The sequence below is a fragment of the Syngnathus typhle genome, linkage group LG11 (genome assembly GCF_033458585.1).
Source record: "Syngnathus typhle isolate RoL2023-S1 ecotype Sweden linkage group LG11, RoL_Styp_1.0, whole genome shotgun sequence".
NCBI classification, from domain to species: Eukaryota; Metazoa; Chordata; class Actinopteri; order Syngnathiformes; family Syngnathidae; genus Syngnathus; species Syngnathus typhle.
In genome coordinates this window covers 4,086,718-4,105,221 of record NC_083748.1, presented here as the reverse complement: position 1 = coordinate 4,105,221, position 18,504 = coordinate 4,086,718, and the positions used below count along the sequence as shown (strand labels likewise).

The following is an 18,504-nucleotide window of genomic DNA, read 5'->3' as shown; positions in this document are numbered from 1 at the left end:
TCGACGCAGACACGTCTGTTTTGTAGTTATCTTGTTGTTGTTTTAAAAAAAAAAAAAAAAAATTCACTGTGGCAGTTAAACTAAATATTTCATTTATTAAACAATTGTATTAAAAATAATTACATTGAATAAATTAGAAGTCATACGTACGTAATATAATCATTCTTATTATAATTGCTTGCAGTGTTCTATTGTGATGCTCTATCATTATGAATTTTTCTCAAGTACAAGTAGCTATCTTATCAAAATCTAGTTTTTCAAAGTAAAAAAAAAAGAATATGTAAAAGAACGTATCAATATGACCCTTTCTCCTCCGGAATGATAAGTCATCCTTATCGTTTGCGCCCATCTTTCTTCTTTTTCCCATCGCATTCCCGTGTACTCTCTGATGAATGTTAGCCTCGCGTCATTCTCCTACGCATTTATCCTCGGAGTCGTTGACTCTCACCTACGAGCTGAGGTCAAATGCTGTTAGCCGCCACTTTGTTACGCTGCTATTGAGGACTCGGCGGCTGATGGATGACGAGGAACTTTGGTGGCTGATGGAGTGTTGAGTTGTGTGTGCGTGTGTGCGTGTGTCTCTGTGTGTGTATGTTTTGTGTGTGTGCACGTGTGTGTGTGTTTACGTTTCAACTCTTCCATTGAAAGTGGACATGTTAGATGACTCTGTCAGAGAGATTTAAATAGTCTGCACACGACAAAAGATTTTGTTGACGGGGAGGCTAGCTGTTGCTATGACAGCAGCCAACAAAGCTTGTTTAAATTCACTTCCAAAAGAAAGTCTCACACTGATACTAGCTCCACAAAGTCAGTCATTCTGCGGAACTCTCACACCGGAAAGTGAACATTATGTTGAATAGCGAGCGTGGCAGGCCTCACTGTTTGCCACTATTTGAGTGGCACTAGAAAATGATTGGTTTTATTTCCATGGGTTGCATGAGGTGAGTGAAGCAAGGCATGTGAAGTGAATTCAGGATTTCGAAATACACATTTGAAGATCGTTCCTGAAAAGACGTCCTAAAATGTCGGCAGAAGTGAAAGAGGGTGGTCTGCGCCGCTGTGAGTGCTTTTTCTTTAAACATAGATCCCAAATGTATGACTTCCACGATCCCACTCACAAGTTTAGCACAAGCTAGATTTTACAAAGTGATGTCTGAAGCTGCGATGACTGAGGCTTAACCTTTCCATTGTAGTCATTTCAATTAAGAACCTGATAGAGCCAGTTTAATGCATTATTGATCATGAAACAATTAAAGTTGGAGTATGAGTCTGAGCAAAAAGAAAAACAAAATAGATTGGGGAGACTAATGATCCCGGGAGCTTTGAGCCGTCTGCAGGCTATTTTCTTATTCTCTTCACTTCTGAAATAATGACAAAATTAGGAAGGGGATCAAAAGAGAGTGGGAGAAGTGGAAAGAAAACGTGCTGGATTTATTAACAAAATTTTCCCCCCGCTGCTGTTGAATCAAACCCATTTTACTTTTTCCAGTCAATCGAACGTTGAACGTGGCTTTTAATTGGAATGCGTCCTGTGATGCCAAACTCTGACACTATCAACATCATCTGGGTGCGTCGGCTTTCCACGGTGTAGCCACGGAAAACACTTTGCGTGTCACAAGATGGATCGGGATGATTACTTGGTCTTCTTTTAGATAGAACAAGAGTATGAGTATTGACGTTTGTGTACTCCAAAAATAGTGTTGTGTTGAGTCTGGCACATTGCGGCTCTCTTTTGTGTACTGAGTCAAGGCAGAAAAAACATACGCCTCCTGTTGAGCTTTCACATTTGATGCATACTTTAGGGACTCGTGCAGAGAGCACGCCGCGCCAAGCGGTCCACTTTTTATTGTGCTGGCCGCCGCCTCCACACGACAGAATTCTAAATAATTCACAAGATGGCTCATCCGCTGTGTTGGCGACGACCGTGAGAGGCGACATTAAATGAGACACAGTGGCGCGGCTTATCAGCCCCGCGTGAAAACCTTCTCGGCTTCTCGTTTGGTTCTCTAAGAGGCAATGTTCAGACGAGCGCGGGATCAAAGATGGGGATTGTTGTTATCGGAGGCTGAGCCCCTTCAGTTCCCCGCTGACCACTGATTTGAATGTCTCCACAGCTTGCGAGGGAGTGCAGCAAATAGAAAGGACTTTTATCTGAAAGCAATCACTGCCGGGAAAGCATCGAGCTGCCCCACGCGCCGGCTTCACTTTGACCTTGTGCAGCCCCGTCTGCGAGTTTGAGCAGACCGTGGACTCGTGCTAAAGAATGTGGCCTTTGGTTTGATTTCTCCCTGATTGGCAAAGACTGAGAGACCCTTTAGCAAGTCAAGACCTTCTTCTCTAAAGTCGTTCATTGTTATTCCACTTGTAACCTCAACAACTTGATGTTCTCGTAAACCCAGGATGGTTATTGATATTTGGATCGATGGTTGTTATTCTCCATACAGCCCATTCTCCAAAAATGAAAAGAAAAAAATAGACGGTTCAAAGCATAACTTATTTTTCTTTATTCAAGACACTGTCGTCAGAGATTTGATTTCTTTCTAGGTTGTCCTTAATTTTTTTTAATGATTCAGTGAAGTGCCTTTGCTACATCACGAATTGCGCCTTCATTTCATTAGTTAAGAACTTTAGGGTTGTTAAATCTTTGTAGATTAGATTATCTTTACTCTGGTCTTTTTTTTTTCTTCCAGCCAAAGCACCTTAGTTTGCAACAATGGCTACAATGTGCATGCTAACATCTTATAAATTGATTGTCTCTTTGGATAGTCCGCTGGAATTGCCATTTTAGAGCGCCTTGTTGTCTGCTGTGAGTGTGCGCATGATATGTCTGCGATTATTCTCCCGATATGTTCCTAGATTCCTCGCCAATCTCCTTCGAGGTGATTACAATAACTCTGCCCCTTTTAACCGCGTTTGTCGGTGGCGGGCGGATGCTCGCCTCGTTAGCGACGTCTTCCAAGGAATTATGCTACAGCCCTATACGTAATCGTGCATCGACTAGCCATGAAGGATTGCCCCCCAAAAAAACTATGCTCTGTCATGAATCTCGTGGAGCTGGTTAGAGGGCAGAAGCAGCAGATGGTGGGATATATATATATTTTTTAAATGAACTCCTTTTGCATGTCCTTTTGCAAAATTTGTATGGAGATGCAGGCAGGTGTTGTGAATTGTGAGTCAAACGGCAAGTTTTGTAAAGATGGCTGAAAGTAGGAATGGGGAAGTTTTGTAAAGGTCACTGGAAGTAGAAATGGGGAAGAGTCCACCATCCGTCCACATAGTCTGTCGTGGTGTTAGTTTTGACAAAAGGGCAAAAATTTGACGGCATTCACTGATTAGCAAAAAAAAGAGTAATATTACTGAAAAGAATGCAATATTGACATTGGAGCACTTCTGTTTATCCCAAAAAATAAAGCTATATTTTAATATTATATTTTATAAAATCAGAATTTGACAAGTCAGAATAGTTTAACAATGGTAAATTGTCTGTAAAAAAACACATAAATAAATAATCCAGTCAACATGTATCGTTGACAGAATCACTTTCAGATGAGAGAAGTCATTATGTTCCTTTCTCCAGCTTCTACTATTACGAGACTAAAATCTGATTGTTACAAGCAAATATTTTACAATGTCAACATGGGCACAAAGAAAAATTGTTCTTGTTTTGATTACACTGTGTCCTCTTTGAGCAGGGTTCCAATTCAAAGCTTTTTTCAGTTTCCCATTTTCCTACCTTGCTCCCTCGTTACCTCTTGTATAACAACACACCCAATTTGTCAGACTACATGACCGCATCAAACATACGCTATGTAAGGGATCATTTTTGCAAGGTTACTGGAGAGGGTGCTGAATTATTCATGGTGACTGTCAAAATGTCTTATGCTAATTAGTTTGCCCACATGCAAACTGTGTTAAAAAAAAAACTAGAGGAACATTAGATTATATTATTTTGTTTCGCATGGTGCTTATTATAAACACTGCCTCCTAATCCCTCGCAACTCCCCGGGCCAGATGCAGTTGGGACTAATTTGGCATGCAGATGAATTCAATCCCCAGTCTTTATTATTTAACACTTTTAAGTCGTTTACAATACAAATAAATTGGAGCCATTAGATTCAAAACACACACACAATAGAAAATCTGCTCATCAGCGCAGCACGCATTTGCATAACGGTTCCGCTATGTGCGAATATTTAAAGAGGCGCTGCCCTTCCAACTTGAGGCTGAAACTTCCAGTACAACTTCAATTACATTGGTGCACCGAGCAGCCATATTGCTCTAATTAAAATAATCAAAGTCCTGCTGTCAGGTTGGCACTTCTTCAGCGCTGTTGTGGCTCGGGCTTAATTGCTTTTGCATTTTAATGCGCTGGTTATCTGACTCTGGGTATGTGTGTGTGTGTGTGTGTGCGTGTGTGTGTGTGTGTGTGTGCATGTGCGTGTGTGCGTTGTGGATATGAAGCAAAAAAAGCTGCTTTCTTCCTCTTTTTTTTTTTTTTTTGCTGAGCGTGGTCATCGGTGCTGCTTTTATCGCACACTTGGATGTCTTTTAATTTGGTCCTCCCGATAAGTCGACAATTTTGGACACGCTCAAAGGTGGCGCTTGTGTCGTTCGTCTGGCATCCAAGTACATTTTCCTTTCACAATTTATACCGCGACCACTGAGGTTCTCTGCCTCAAACTTGCTAGTTACCTGGTGGGAGAGCTGACATTTTGTTTTCATATTGTCGAAGCCAAAAGCCAAACGGGCCGAAATCAGAGCGGATTCATTTGCATTTATGATGGTAAATGCGCCTGCTGCTGCTGGCAAACGTGTTTCTGTTTGTGCCAAGCGACGTCCACTTCACGCTTTATAAACACCTTTTAATAGGTGTGGAAGGAACAGGATGCCAAAAATGCTTTGGTTCAAAGCTTGGCTTTAAGGTGGACAAAAAAAATGGCCGCCCACTCGACGAAACACATAACCTGATAAGGGGACGCAACTTTTGTGAACATGGCTGTTTGGGCAAGTAATAAGTGTGCTGTGATTCTTAGTCCTTGGGGTATTTTAACCAAAGAAAATCACACTCATTGAATAAGAAAGCTGGGAATGACATAATATGTCTCTTTTATTGTTCATTGGTCAGCAAAGACCAATCAATGGTCCCGATGAGTGTACTGAGGATGTTGCAGAGAAGCCTCAGAGGAGCCGCTGACTGTGGTTTGATCATCGATACAATTCACTTCAATTGATCATCTAAAAAAATAATAAAAAAAATTGCAGAGAGGCTGCCTCTGCTAACATTCCAAAATTAATCCAATTTCTTTGTGTTCTCCAAAAAAAAACTGCAGTCATTTCTGGTATGTGTTTACTTGTGTTTTAAGTTCCTAGCAACTTGTGAGAGGTAATTGGGCGGACCCTTGGCTCGCCACAAGAAGACATTAGGATGCCGTCCAGTGTCCTCTGTGCTAATTAAGCAGTTTGGCCAATCTTCAAGGTCACCCAATTTGCGTAATGAATGCAACGTTGTAGTCTGACATTTCAGTAAATGTGCCTCTCTGGATTTATGTCGGCGACTTGGTCGAGGAGTTTAATATAATTTCCATTTTTCATGTGCTAATCAAGAACAACTGGCTACCCTTGGGGCTTATTAACTTCATTTTGCATATCGCTAACAAAAACTTAAATATTAGCCTGATTTTGATCAACACTCATTAATAATTAAAATGTTATTAATAATGGATTCATCGGGTGCGGGAAATATAGCTTAAAAAGCATTTTTGCATTTGAAAATAAAGTTTGGGTGACCCATTGTGGTTCGAGGGTAGGGGCAAGGAGTTTAAGGTAAGAACTATCAATTTGGAGCTACCCTCAATGGAAAGTGAGAAAATGATTATGCTCACCCCAAAAAAAAAAGAAGAAGAAGCAGATTGCAAGTAGGAATGACGCCCCATTATTACCTCTGGCAAGGATTGGCAAGTTCAGCACTCTGACTTGCTGATGTGCACATTTAAAACTGCAACACTTGTATTGACTGATGTGCTTTTTTTGTGATTCGCTCAGTGCTTATAAATAACACAAACTGACAAAATTCTGGAAAAAAAGTTCGGTCTAGAAAAGAATAATTAAAGAAAAAAAATACTGATTGATTTTTTATGAATAAAAGATATTTTCGAATATTAGCTTTATATATTCTTAAAAGAAATATAGAATGTCATGAGAAACAAACTACATCCTTGATTGGAGAATAAATTCAGCTTTTATAGATGGAAAAAAAGAATAAATGAGCATTTTCTTTTATATAAAACTCATTTTGTTGGGGCAATAAAGATAGTTACAAAAAAAGTCATATATTATTTGTTGGATATTATAATATCAAACTGTTCTACGGCTCAGCCAGCAGGGGCCACAAGTGAGAACGGTGTGAAATGAAGCAGGAAAAAATGAGCCCATCTCCTCCAGGAGGTCCTTAGTGCAGTCTAGCCCCCCTTGCCAGCCCCCTCCTTGTCTCGAGCTTGTCTTCCATTTCGTCCCCCAGGCCTGCAGTCAGACCTTTATCTTGCGCCTCATCGTGTTTCATCCCAAAGCACCTCGGACTGTTATCTCCAAGCGTAGCGGCAGCCGTCGAAGTGTTTGTTGTGACCGGGCGATTTGAGATGGGCCAGGCTGGGCAGCACAACACATGCCAGCTTTGGAAAGGGAAATTGGGTGCGAGTCGCTGCTGCGTGTTTGACAGCTGATGATTGCGTCTGTGACTTATCTCGCAGCCGCCACAGGGATTGTCTGCTACACTTTAAAATGGGAAGACTTTCGCATTTCATTTACACTTTGGAACCAGTCTTAATCCACCGACTGGTTTAAAGAACCACAACCACATAAGCCTTCTCAACAGTTTTGATAATACTGTAGGCTTAGATACAGTGGATATAAAAAGTCTACACACCCCTGTTCTGATGCCGCGTTCTTGTGATACAAAAATTGAGACCAACAAGTCATCTAAAACGTCTTCCAAAATCTAGTAAAAAATATACACATCTAAAAGAATGTGGTTGCAGAAATGTACACACCCTCTTATAACAGGGGTTTGGCTATGTTCGGAATGAACCAATGACATTCCAAGAAATGGGAGTCACTGATAAATGAACTAAAGATGTTCTAGTATGATTTTTCTGATTTCTGAAGTGTAAATCCTTCCTTTTTGGAAGGCCTCAATGACATCTCTGCTCAGTTGAGCGTGATATCACTTTTTGCTATTGGTTTAAAAATGGAAAGAGTCCCATTGCTTTGGAGGATTAGTCAATATTCAATTAAACCAAACGGACGTCCATAGTGACTGTTTATCAATAGCTCTTGTGAACCGGCCCCCCACCCCACACACACACACTTAATTCAACTTAAGCCGTTAACAAAGTGCCAACACGTGCAGAGAAAGTGAAAGTGAGTGGCACTGTCAGAGTAAACAATGGCTGACGCACCGTAATGACGCATCCTTAAAAGTGCCTGTCCGCTTATTGATGTGTATCTGGGTTCACCCGCTCCAATCGTTAATTTCCGAATATTGCGTAATGGGGGGGGTTCTCACTAAACTTGTTTGCTCTGAAATAACAATATCAGGGTTTGAAGCGGGACAGCGGGGGCCGTCGTTGTGTCCTGCATCACTGATAGTCCAATAACCAGGAACAGTCTAGACTTTGATAATGATTTGTTGGCATGGGATGAGATCAGACATGCAAACGCTGCAGTAAATCCACACTGCGGCTAATACAAATGTGCTTTGTTTTCCTTTTGGTGCTTGGGTGAAATAAACTCAAAATAAAATTAGAGTGCCATTGTAATGAACATAACAACATGAAGTTCATCTTAAGTCAGTTTATAATGATCCAAATTTCTATACAGTATCTTTACATGATCTGAATGTTATCAATAAATGCCGGGCAACAAATCTTTACAAATTTTTAATGCAAGTAATTTTTTTTTTTTAGCTAATTCCGAATCTGCTCTTGTTTTGTCTCGCGCATCAGGTTTTGATCATTATCAACAATATAAATAACAATAATATTTGTACTAAAGACTACTCTACTAGCTCAATGTGAGCTGACATTGCCAATTTCCCTTATGAGGACAGGCATGATAGAAAATAAGATGGAAAATCAATAATGTGATATTTTCAATATCGTACTGAATACAAAGTAAACACTTATTTATTTTCTTTTTCATTCAAATTATCTTCATTTGACAGAGCTGAACTGACACGCATAATTCATTTTACTTTGAATTTACATTTTTGACTCAACAACATTAATCAGCAGCTTATTTTTCAAGTCACGCCACACTTGATCGGCCACTTGTTGAGGGGCAGAATCAGTCAAACTCAACTACTATTAGACCCTCAAGCCCCTTTAAAAAATAAAATAAAATAAGCTGAGTCATGCTCACCTGGCTGCAGAACAATTTGATACTTGGCTCAGTAGCATATCTAAAATTGATTTTGTTATAAAAGATGTCAACGGGAGAGCAGAAGATTGCCACACAGAAATCTTTCGTGAAGTTATGAAATGAATTACAAATAGATTTTGGCAATTTATAAAAGCCCAAATAAGACTTTAGATTAATATCCTAGTCAAGTGCTAGACATCCCATTTCCCATCCCATTTAACACACCATCAAATCTCATCACTTCATGTTTTCTTCCCGAAAGATCTTCTAACATCCAGAAGACTTTGATTCATTGACATCCTTGATAACCGTTGACACATAAAGTAGGTGATGAAACCTTGGGGAGACTCGGCTACCTGAGTGATGCTTTGATGCTTCCTTCCTTCTTAGGAAGGAACATAAATGCTGGAATCCTGTCTAATTTTTGTTACAACATTTACACATTTCGAGACAGTCTGCTATTAAGCTCCAAATTGACACAATTATCATGTGCGTTTAGCCCGCCTCAGCGATGCATCCCGGCCTGGGCATTGTCGTGCATTGTAAACGAAGTGTCAGATTACTGCGTCTCAGCAAAACGTCTTTCCATCCATCCATCAGTGTGTCTGTTTGCTTGTTTGATGGAACTTTAAGTCCACGCACAAGACCGATGCTGACACTTTCTCTTTGCTGGCTGTAATGTAATCTGTCTGACTGTTCTCCATTGCGCTTCAATGGGCCTCATTCAGTCTATCTCACTCACAGTTGAAAAGTTTCCCCCTTGGGCGCCTTTAGCTCCCTCCCATCTCCTCCCTTTCCTCTCCCACCGACATGGGGAGGGAGGGGGGGGGGCTTTTTCCCCAGAACAAAAGAGATGAATATATAATGGAATGAACTGGACGTGGGTGGGGGCGTGAGAGACCCAAAGACAGCAGGGTGGTGGTGTGCTCCTCAAAGGGGGCTCTGAAAAGAGTAGGACCGAGCGAGGAGAAACTTTTTTTTTCTTTTCCATGGAGAACTGGCTAACTGGTAACAGACGCCACACGGCTGTGGGAGACGCAGCGCGCTCGGGTTCCACACAGTGAATGCATCATAGCCCACTGAAAAAAAAAATGGCTTTCTTAAAATAATGACAAGAGGAATGTAGCAGTTCAGCAAAATTAGCGGTCAATAAATTCTGGAGAATCTGACTTGGCGAGCTTTCTTAAAACAAATGATGTATTTATACTAGCTATACTTAGATAGAATTTTGCAATGTTATTTTATGATAAATGATTTCACAGAAAAACTGACTGGTGAAAAGAAATATTTTGGCAAAGAACAAGCATATTTTCTCTTGATTGGAGATAACCTTGGTTAATTTTAGTTTTTGCAGCGGACCCATCATCCCGCCTGTCTCTCTCTCGCTCTTGCTCTCTCTCTCGCTCTCTCTCGCTCCCTCCCTCCCCCCGGTCCTGCAGCACATGGTACAGTCCGCTCAAAGGCTGCATGTCATCTCACTCCCTCCTTCTCTGAGAGCAGCTGCTCACAGCACGGTCTCCTTCTTCTCCGTCTCCTTCTTTTCTTTGCCCTCACGTGCCAATGATGCAGTAGCGCATCGACGTCATCCCCCGGCGTGCAGCGACTTTTCTTTCTATTAAGTTACATCGGCAGAGAGGTGGAGGCACAGGTGGAGGGGTTGCCACCGGTATCCTCTTCTCAACTTTAACAACATGCCGCTCCTCTGTGTGGATCCGCTCCTCAGGGAAAAATCCTCAAAATGATGGAGGACAACAAGCAGCTGGCCCGCCGCATCGACGGGGCCATCCGCTCGGCCGGCCAGGAAGTCAGCAACCTGCGCTCGGAGCTGACGGCCACCAACTGCAGGCTGGCCGGCCTGGGAGCCGGCGGCACGGCCGCTTTGGAGAACCATCACCACCGGCAGCACAAGCACCACGCCGACAGTCTCCGCTACCGGGGTGAGTGTGAGCTCCTCCTCCAGCTCGTGTCACACTCAGAACATGTGTCCGTCTTTAGAGAGACGTGGGAAACATTTGGGGAATGGTGCTAGTATCATTCCACTGCATGCAAGGCTAAAGGGGAGCACATTTCTTTGGGAGGGGGATGACTTGGACCACAGCCGATTTTAGGGGTTGGCTTTTGCAGGCCACTGCTGGGCTTGCATCTCTATGGAATCTCAAGCAGCTTTGAGAAGTTGAGCCAAAGTTGTACATTTTGTCTACGGAATAGTTTTAATTGCGTCACTCTATATTTTTGTCAGACAGCCATTCTTATTCAGATTAATGCCAAAATGAGACGTGAGCGTCAGGATGAAGCAGATCAAGGCTCTCTATTGGTCATGCTAGCGAGACAGATTTCATCCAAGGAATGAGTGAGGGCAACAGGTTAATAAGCTGCTGCAGCAACAAAGTGAAGAGTGTCGTGCCGCGCCGCATTCAGGTGATGACTAATTTCACCTGAATCTGACCAATGAGTGACAAGCAGTGGATTCCGGGCTCAACATAATGTCTGCTCGCTCTCTTTGCCAATGGAAAAAGCACCAAAATTGAATCGACTGTGCTGAGCCAGGAATGCTACTTCTCCACTACAAGCACCGATTGAACTCATCTTGGTTTGGAGGCACTTCAAACCAATGGCAAAAGTACAAAAACCACAGCGCAGTGAACGCATCGCTCAAATGACTGATATTGAGGGTCGCTGCGGCAAAAAACAGATTAATTTATACTTATATATAACATATACAATTCATAACACTCCATTTAGGCAATGAGTTTTCAGCAGTAGTTCAGATATTGCCCTGACATGCTTGAAATGAGAGCTGTCTACATTAATTGATTAACCAATTATGAAATGAGTCGACAATTACTTCAATAATCGAGTAATTGTTTAGAGCTGTTGTTGAATGATAATGTATGTTTAAGTAATGATTTTCTGGCTTTTGTAGTGCCGAATGTTTTTCAAAATGAGATATTTGGAAACATCTGCTTTAACTTTGGAAATCGAAAACCAAACCGCTAACGGAATCAGTTTCAAAAAGATTGCTTAGTACATCATCAATCTCTTTCGTATGGAATAGCTTGATTGTTATTTAGTTGAGTATTATTTTTAATTCTAAAAGAGTTTTTTATTGCTGCGTTTCCAATTTCCACGGTATATCGGCTCTAAAATAGCATCAATACTTCAAAAGCCATGCTGCACTAAATTCATCGATTGAAACAAGACATGCTTTAGACACGCTGGCAGCATATGTCCTGATTATCATTTTGACATTGATTACACGTTCTGTCAGGACATAGTGTCGCGATATTCAGTCAATTTCCCCGCCTGTCGCCATCCGTGTAAAAGTCCCGTTGAGTGTCATGTGAGACAATGAAGCGGCTTGCCATTGCTGACTCATCTCGTCGCGTTCTGAGGTGTTGCCCCCGAGTTCAGCGCCGATTACACGTATAAACGATGACTTCATTTGCACAGCAGGTAAACACAACTTTGTCATGTTTGTGTGCGTAGGAATAATCACAAAGGATAAAAACAGAAACAAGTCACTCCATGTTTGATCCCAGACGAGCCTCTCGGTGGTGTCCGCCCCACTGTTGCCGTTCCTCCGCTCTCTCGCTGTTGTGAGAGTCTGACATTCCCACATTCCTGAATGTCAGGGCGGTGATGTCACACTTCCTGTTCCCAGGCGCGAGAGCCAGCGGTCAGGTGACGGAGCCAAACAAATCCTCTTGTACTCTTCTGATGATCATAGTGACAAAGGGCGTAGTTGGCTACACATTTTAGTAACCTTAATGCCACGTTCATAAAAAAAAAAAAATTGTGTTTTATTACAGTACTTACAGATGCGCAATTTTGTTGTTTAACGTATATGAGGTTCTAGAATGAGAACATGTTTATCAAGGTTTAGCTAACAGATCAGCTTAGATACTTTAGGGCATGGGTGTCAAACTCGAGTCTCAGGGGCCAGATACGGTCTGCCGTATCATTTTCATTGGTATGAGTCCACCGGCTGAGGGAGCTCATACGCGTCTTTGTGATTCCAAAGCACATTTGTTAGTCCATTTGTTACCTCTCATCAAACAATCCCTTTAATATACATGACCCGATTGCCTGAAAGTGTGTTTTGAACACCTTTGCCAAAAATGAGCCAGCTTTTGACCCACGTTACATCCCCGACAGATGCCCAGAAGAGGCTCTGACCCGCCATTGCCTTCAGCCTCCTCACTAAACTCATCACGAGGGATGGCGGATTAAATTGCTTCCCCCAATTTTCACCCTTCATCTGGATTAACTATAGTGCCGCTTTTTACACGTTTTTATTCCGTTCCTCCTCCTCTGACGGACGCTTCCTCTATAAGCAGCAGCTTCAGTGAGTTCTCACAAGATTTCATCTAATTTCTATTTCTTTTTTAATGCTACCACCATAGAAGGGGAATTGAGATGTTGACCACAATACAGGAAGTGTATAGATCACAATATAGCGGTAGCAAAAAGGGTATCAAGAATAAAAGGAAACAATTGGAATGTATTGTTCCAACTAAAAAGCAAAATTGTTTTCTTGGAATGTTTTATTTCTACTGCAGGCAGCATAGGTGTCAGATGTCAGTACAAGCGCTGAAAAAATGCTCTTGCCTGACAGCTATGAATGTCCATAATTGTGACACTTCCATGAATTCCTCTCGGGAGACGTCTACACACAAACAAATCAGGTTTCAAGGGATTGGTTTGAACCTTGGGGATTCCACTGTTCAATGCACAGTCACAACAAACACTCACATAGCTCATAGGACTAATTATTAAACTGCACGGTAACAGCTTGTAACTTTCCCCCCGGGCGTAAAACGTATAGGTATATTTCCCGAGCTGTAGTGAAATGTCAAGGGTATAAAAGCAGAACCTTTGAGTCGAGCACCTCCGTGACAAGCTAATTTATAAGGTGGATTTTATAGGTGAGCGTATTCAGTAATGAATTCACCTCTCATCTTCTCCATTGGCTCCTCACTGAGAATCCATCATAGCCATGTCAAGGCCTTGTTTAATATTCCTAAATGACTCAGATGTGCTTCAGCGGCGAGTGGAGCGCATAGCTGCCATATGTAATGAGTATCCGAAGTGTGTGTGAAGTGAAAGCATGTGAGGTAACCCGATGGGATATTGCTAGATAAGTGCTCTGCTGTTTGGATGCTGAGGCAGTGACTCGTATGAGTCATGGCAAAGATTGATCTGTTTGTGACCAACACGGAGCGTGTGGATGAGAGATCACACAGAGATGCTTTTATCGGAACAATACGGACAAACCATTTGACTGCTAAGTCATTTAATATGCTATTTGTAGGTCAAAAAAGTGTATGGATTGTCCTCTGCGGGCTACCGTAGGACACGGTGGCGTGCAGGATACTGAGGTCATAGGTCAAGGAAACATTGAAAAGGGTTATATCTAAAAAAAAAAAAAAATAAAAAAAAAAAGAAATTTAAAAAAACAACAAAAATCAACTCACATTTTAAATGAGATCAAATTAAAAAAAAAGTTACATGTTAAAATTCATTATTTGGAAAATGGTAGTTGCTATTCCCAAACGTCCACACAATTGTGCTGATTGGCATTATTGCTAGATAGCTAAACTGCGCATTGGGAGGGAAGTTGTGATTACGAGGTAGGTGTGTCGGCGTTGTTTAGTACCTTGCTAGTTTGCCACTTCAACTTAATAGCCGCTGTATGGCCAGAGCTACTGAGGGAGCTAAGCGGATGATGAAGCGTGAGCATTTAAAAGGCGGTGCAGTAAAAGAGTGTTGATGAAACACCCTCTAAAGTTGGGATGGTCTCTGCAGTCAACACGCCAAAGTGCCTCTAATGCAAAGTCGTTGCGGTGACCAATCTTCTCTGAGTTTTGCAGGAGGCCCAACATCATGTACACAAGCTGGAAAGTGGATGATTGCATTGCAGACCCGCTCCATCGCTGCTCCCCCAGCTTCATTGTCACTCTTTCTATGTTTTGGATGGGAGCACCTGCGCAAACGCAAAGAAGGCATGCGATGCTTGAAACTCCCCTACGGGCCCGCCTCCTACTGATACTTTAGCGTCCACTTCTCAGTCGTTGTGTTCCCTGTGTGGCTTCTGCTAGCCACGCCTCGTCAGGTGACGGAGCCAAACAAATCCTCTTGTACTCTTCTGATGATCATAGTGACCAAGGGCGTAGTTGGCTACACATTTTAGTAACTTTAATGCCACGTTCATAAAAAAAAAAAAAAAAGTGTTTTATTACAGTACTTACAGATGCGCAATTTTGTTGTTTAACGTATATGAGGTTCTAGAATGAGAACATGTTTATCAAGGTCGTTCAAGCCTCGTTTGGTCAACACTGCGTGAGAGTAACTGTGCCCAAACAATATCCATGAGTGAGGCGGCCCCTCACTTTCCCACAACTCTTCCTCGCTCTTCCTCTTCTTTGCCACATTTCTTCCATTCAAAGGAAAGGCCGGTTGATTACAACTGGCTTATTGACACTCAGGTGGTTCCCAAGCAAACGTATTACTCTCAATCACTGTCTTTATAATGTTTTGCATTATTTGATTATGAACTGTTTCGTTTTCCTGCAATTGAAAAACGTGTTTCAAAGTACTTACGGGAACACCGGTCATTTCACTACTGATTAATGGCTAATGAATAACTGATGAGCGGCAATTTGTTGTTGCTGTAATGGAACACAAGGCCTGTGCTGACCTGGCAGACTGTCTGTCAGAGGGATTCTGTGTGTTTGTGTGTGTCCGTGCGCGCATGCACTAGCGTTTGATTTCTTCATTTTGCCCATCCGGGTGTTGGGGGGGATGAAGGACAGCTGAGCACGGCAAATGCACTTTCATGTGCTCACAGGAAGCGTTTGGCCATTGTTTGCATGGCTGGAAAGTCTGCGGTGCAGAAGGGATTTGAATGTTTCAGCATAGGTTCTGCTACATCGTAGGTAGGTAAATAATTAAGTAGGTAGGACGGTAAGTAGGTAGGTTACTTAGATGTACATATGTAAGTTAGGTAGTAGTTTAGTTGGTGTGTTAATAATTTATTGGTTGGTGGAGAAGTAGTAGCAATCCCACGGGATTCCAGAAAAAATGCCAGCCTCGGGTTGGTAACTCGACAGGTAGTTCACTAATTAGGTAGGTCGGCCAGTGTGGAAAGGATTGGGAAAAAGGCTTGCGAGTCCAGATTGCCGAGAACGCCTGCTCTAGACAGCAGACGCTCCCTCGAGAGGCAAACAGGGAATGGATCGGCGCTGTTTCTCTGTGGACTTGTTCCTCTTGTTAACTAGTTTGTGTGCCCCAAAGTTTGTTCAACCACAGAGGGAGTGGAGGAGATGAGGCAAGTGTGAATGTCATCTTGTCATCTCACCACCGCGTGTCTGTTATAAGCGAGGAATTCATTCATGCTTTGTTTGTAGGGATTCGCTTCCTTTTCTTGTTGTTCATCAGCCGGCGGAACGTTCTAGATAGCTATCTGCTACGCTTCAGAGGCTGTCAACACGAATATGACAAATACGTGCTGAAAACATGGCATTGGATGGGCTGGATTTTTTGGGGGGACTACAATTCAGCCAAACTGTTGTTGCCTTAATTTGAAACCCTAACACTTGCTTGAATCCAAACCTTACGTCATTTGAAAGGCAAGCTTTGAACTCTAATTTCTTTTGGGTGGGTGTTTTAGTGTGGCCACCTATTGGCAATTTTCACCTGGAACCATCCAAATCCCCTTTGAGTCCAAACTTGAAACGGCGCTAAAGGCAACATCCATTTCAAACGCTTCATTGCTTTAAGAATGATGAGAACCTCGCCCGCCACCGTTACAGCAGGTAGTGTTTTCGCCCGGGCCACTTGTTTCAATCCTCCCCAGAGCGCAAAATGGAGTCGGCGTGGAGGGAAATGACTTTTGAAGAAGCGCAGAGCTCCGACAGTTGCTGCGCCAAAGCATGACGGTCCCGCACGGTCGAGAAGAAGCAGAACACTTGTGACGCCTCCGTGATGGATGTTACGTTCAGTGTTTCCACAGTCTCACGTGCGTTTTAAGATATTCAACAAAAATTTGTTGACCAGTGGTGTAGATTTTATGTACCGTAATTTTTGGACCATATGGTGCACTTGAAATCATTTAATAATAGTGTGAAATCTATCAAATAAACACATGGTGTGTTTTCAATAAACAATTTAAAACGCAATGCATCATAAAGATAATGTGCCTTATAATGTGTATGTATTAAAAGTTTATTGATATTGTGCCTAATACAGTGTGGCTAATAGTCCAAAAGTAATAATTCTCAAAAAAAATCTATAAAAATAATATTGTAATATTGTTGTGTAAAAATTAAAATTCCACAGCCCTATTTGTCATTCATCTGCTGTTTTAGAAAAAAAATAAAATAAATCCTTCAGTTAACCACCAGTTAGTCAGTGCTTGAGTTTTCGCTGAATATTTACTTAGCCTTACTCAAATAACAATTTACAGGACTACTTCTTTGCTTTACTTGAGTCATATTATTCTAAAGTAACTGGAGGCACAAATTTTTGATGGCTCTCCTCACATATGGTGCCCATGTTTATATTTCATGGAACTGCACCAAATGCGAAACCCGCCCATCCGCCTCCCACGTGAATATTGGTCTTTTTTTTTAGGCTTTTCCCATGTTAGTGTCCTGTAAATAGTGTCCATGTGGTCACGCGCTTGCCTTCATTTGCACCTCCCAATGTTTGTGCTTGTGCATCCTCACATCCCCATGCATGAAATGTTGACATTTGGAATGATTGTTTTTGCTGTGCAGCCTGTCTGCATTAGCGCTAAAAGCTTGCCTACCTCTTTTCGCTTCCACCGGGAGAGGGTTTTACACAAATATTTATCAGGTCGCCAATTAGAGTGGCTGTGCTGTGCTTGGACAACACACACATACACACATAGTGTGAGCATTGTGTATATGCATTCCTGGAGACTTATGTCTCGTTTGGGTTACATTTGTCCTGGAAGCAGATGTTCCGCACGAGTTGGGTGCACGTGTTGCTTAATGTGGTACAAGCTACAGCGGTTGCTTTGAGATATGAGCTGACTTTGTTGCGTGCCCACGCTTGTTACTCAAATCCTTCAATATGTCAATATTCTTTTTTTTCATGAATTTGTTTTTCTTGTGGAAATGCAACGTTTTTTCCTGTTGTATGACTTAAGAATGATGATTTTTTTTCCCTTTGGAAATTAAGATATGTATTTGAGTCTCAACTTGACTTTTTTTCTCGCAGTACAACTATCAAATTTCAACTTTATATTACAACTTTAAGCTTCATTTATTGTAATATTTCAGCTTTATTTTGGTAACGTAGTGAGTCTTTTTCCTGATTCAACTTTCCTCATAATATTTCAACTTTATATTTCAATTTTATGCTTGTAAGATTAAAATTGGAGTGAGTTTTTTTAAGACTCAGTAATGCAACTGTTCTACCGCAAAGTAATTTTTCTTTTGCTCTTTATGCTCCTTCATTTTCTTTTTTTTTATGTCTTTAAATTTAGTCGAAGCTGTTTCTGGGTCTTGCTTTAAAGTTCAAAAATCTTTTCAACATTAGCCGTGGAATCTTCCATCCTGGCTGCTGAACAATGACTTCCATTCAAACATGGCCACCAAAAACTTCCAAGCTGAAGTGCAGCCCTTTTCTTTCTGGGGTTTCACATTCGGGGGGCTTTCCCCTCCGCCTGCGAGATGGGCGACTTGCTACTTTCTGTTGGAGAATGTGCTCCCAAACCGCTAATGAATCCTCCGAGCCATCCCACCATCATGCTCTCTTTCTTCCAACAACACTCTAAGCCTTTAGTGCTGCAGTGGCCTGCCTGGTGCTTGCAGAGATTGCGATGATACTTTTTCTTCTTCTTTTTTTTTTTTTTTATGGCCGCTGTGCGTCAGCAGCTTACGATGACTCTATTACCTCGCCGTTATGGAGACTGTGTGTTTGCGTGCGTGCCATGCAACCGCACGACATCCATTGCGAGGTCCTGCAGGAGCTCCAGTGGCCGTTTTGGCGTATGTGAGAAGATGAGAATGTCCATTAATAGACTCGGCATGCTGCTGAATTGATTCTGGGGTCAGTCCATAA

At 42.0% G+C, this 18,504-nt stretch overlaps 1 protein-coding gene across 2 annotated transcripts in view; it reads left to right on the top strand.

The window, feature by feature from the left end:
- The window catches only part of kaznb (kazrin, periplakin interacting protein b), a 51,684-nt gene that overhangs the window by 10,995 nt on the left and 22,185 nt on the right, over nt 1-18,504 (top strand). For both annotated transcript variants that reach the window (XM_061291758.1, XM_061291759.1), the window contains one exon: nt 10,139-10,352. In XM_061291758.1, coding sequence (XP_061147742.1) covers nt 10,139-10,352 — 214 coding nt within the window. The remainder of the gene's footprint in view (nt 1-10,138; nt 10,353-18,504) is intronic.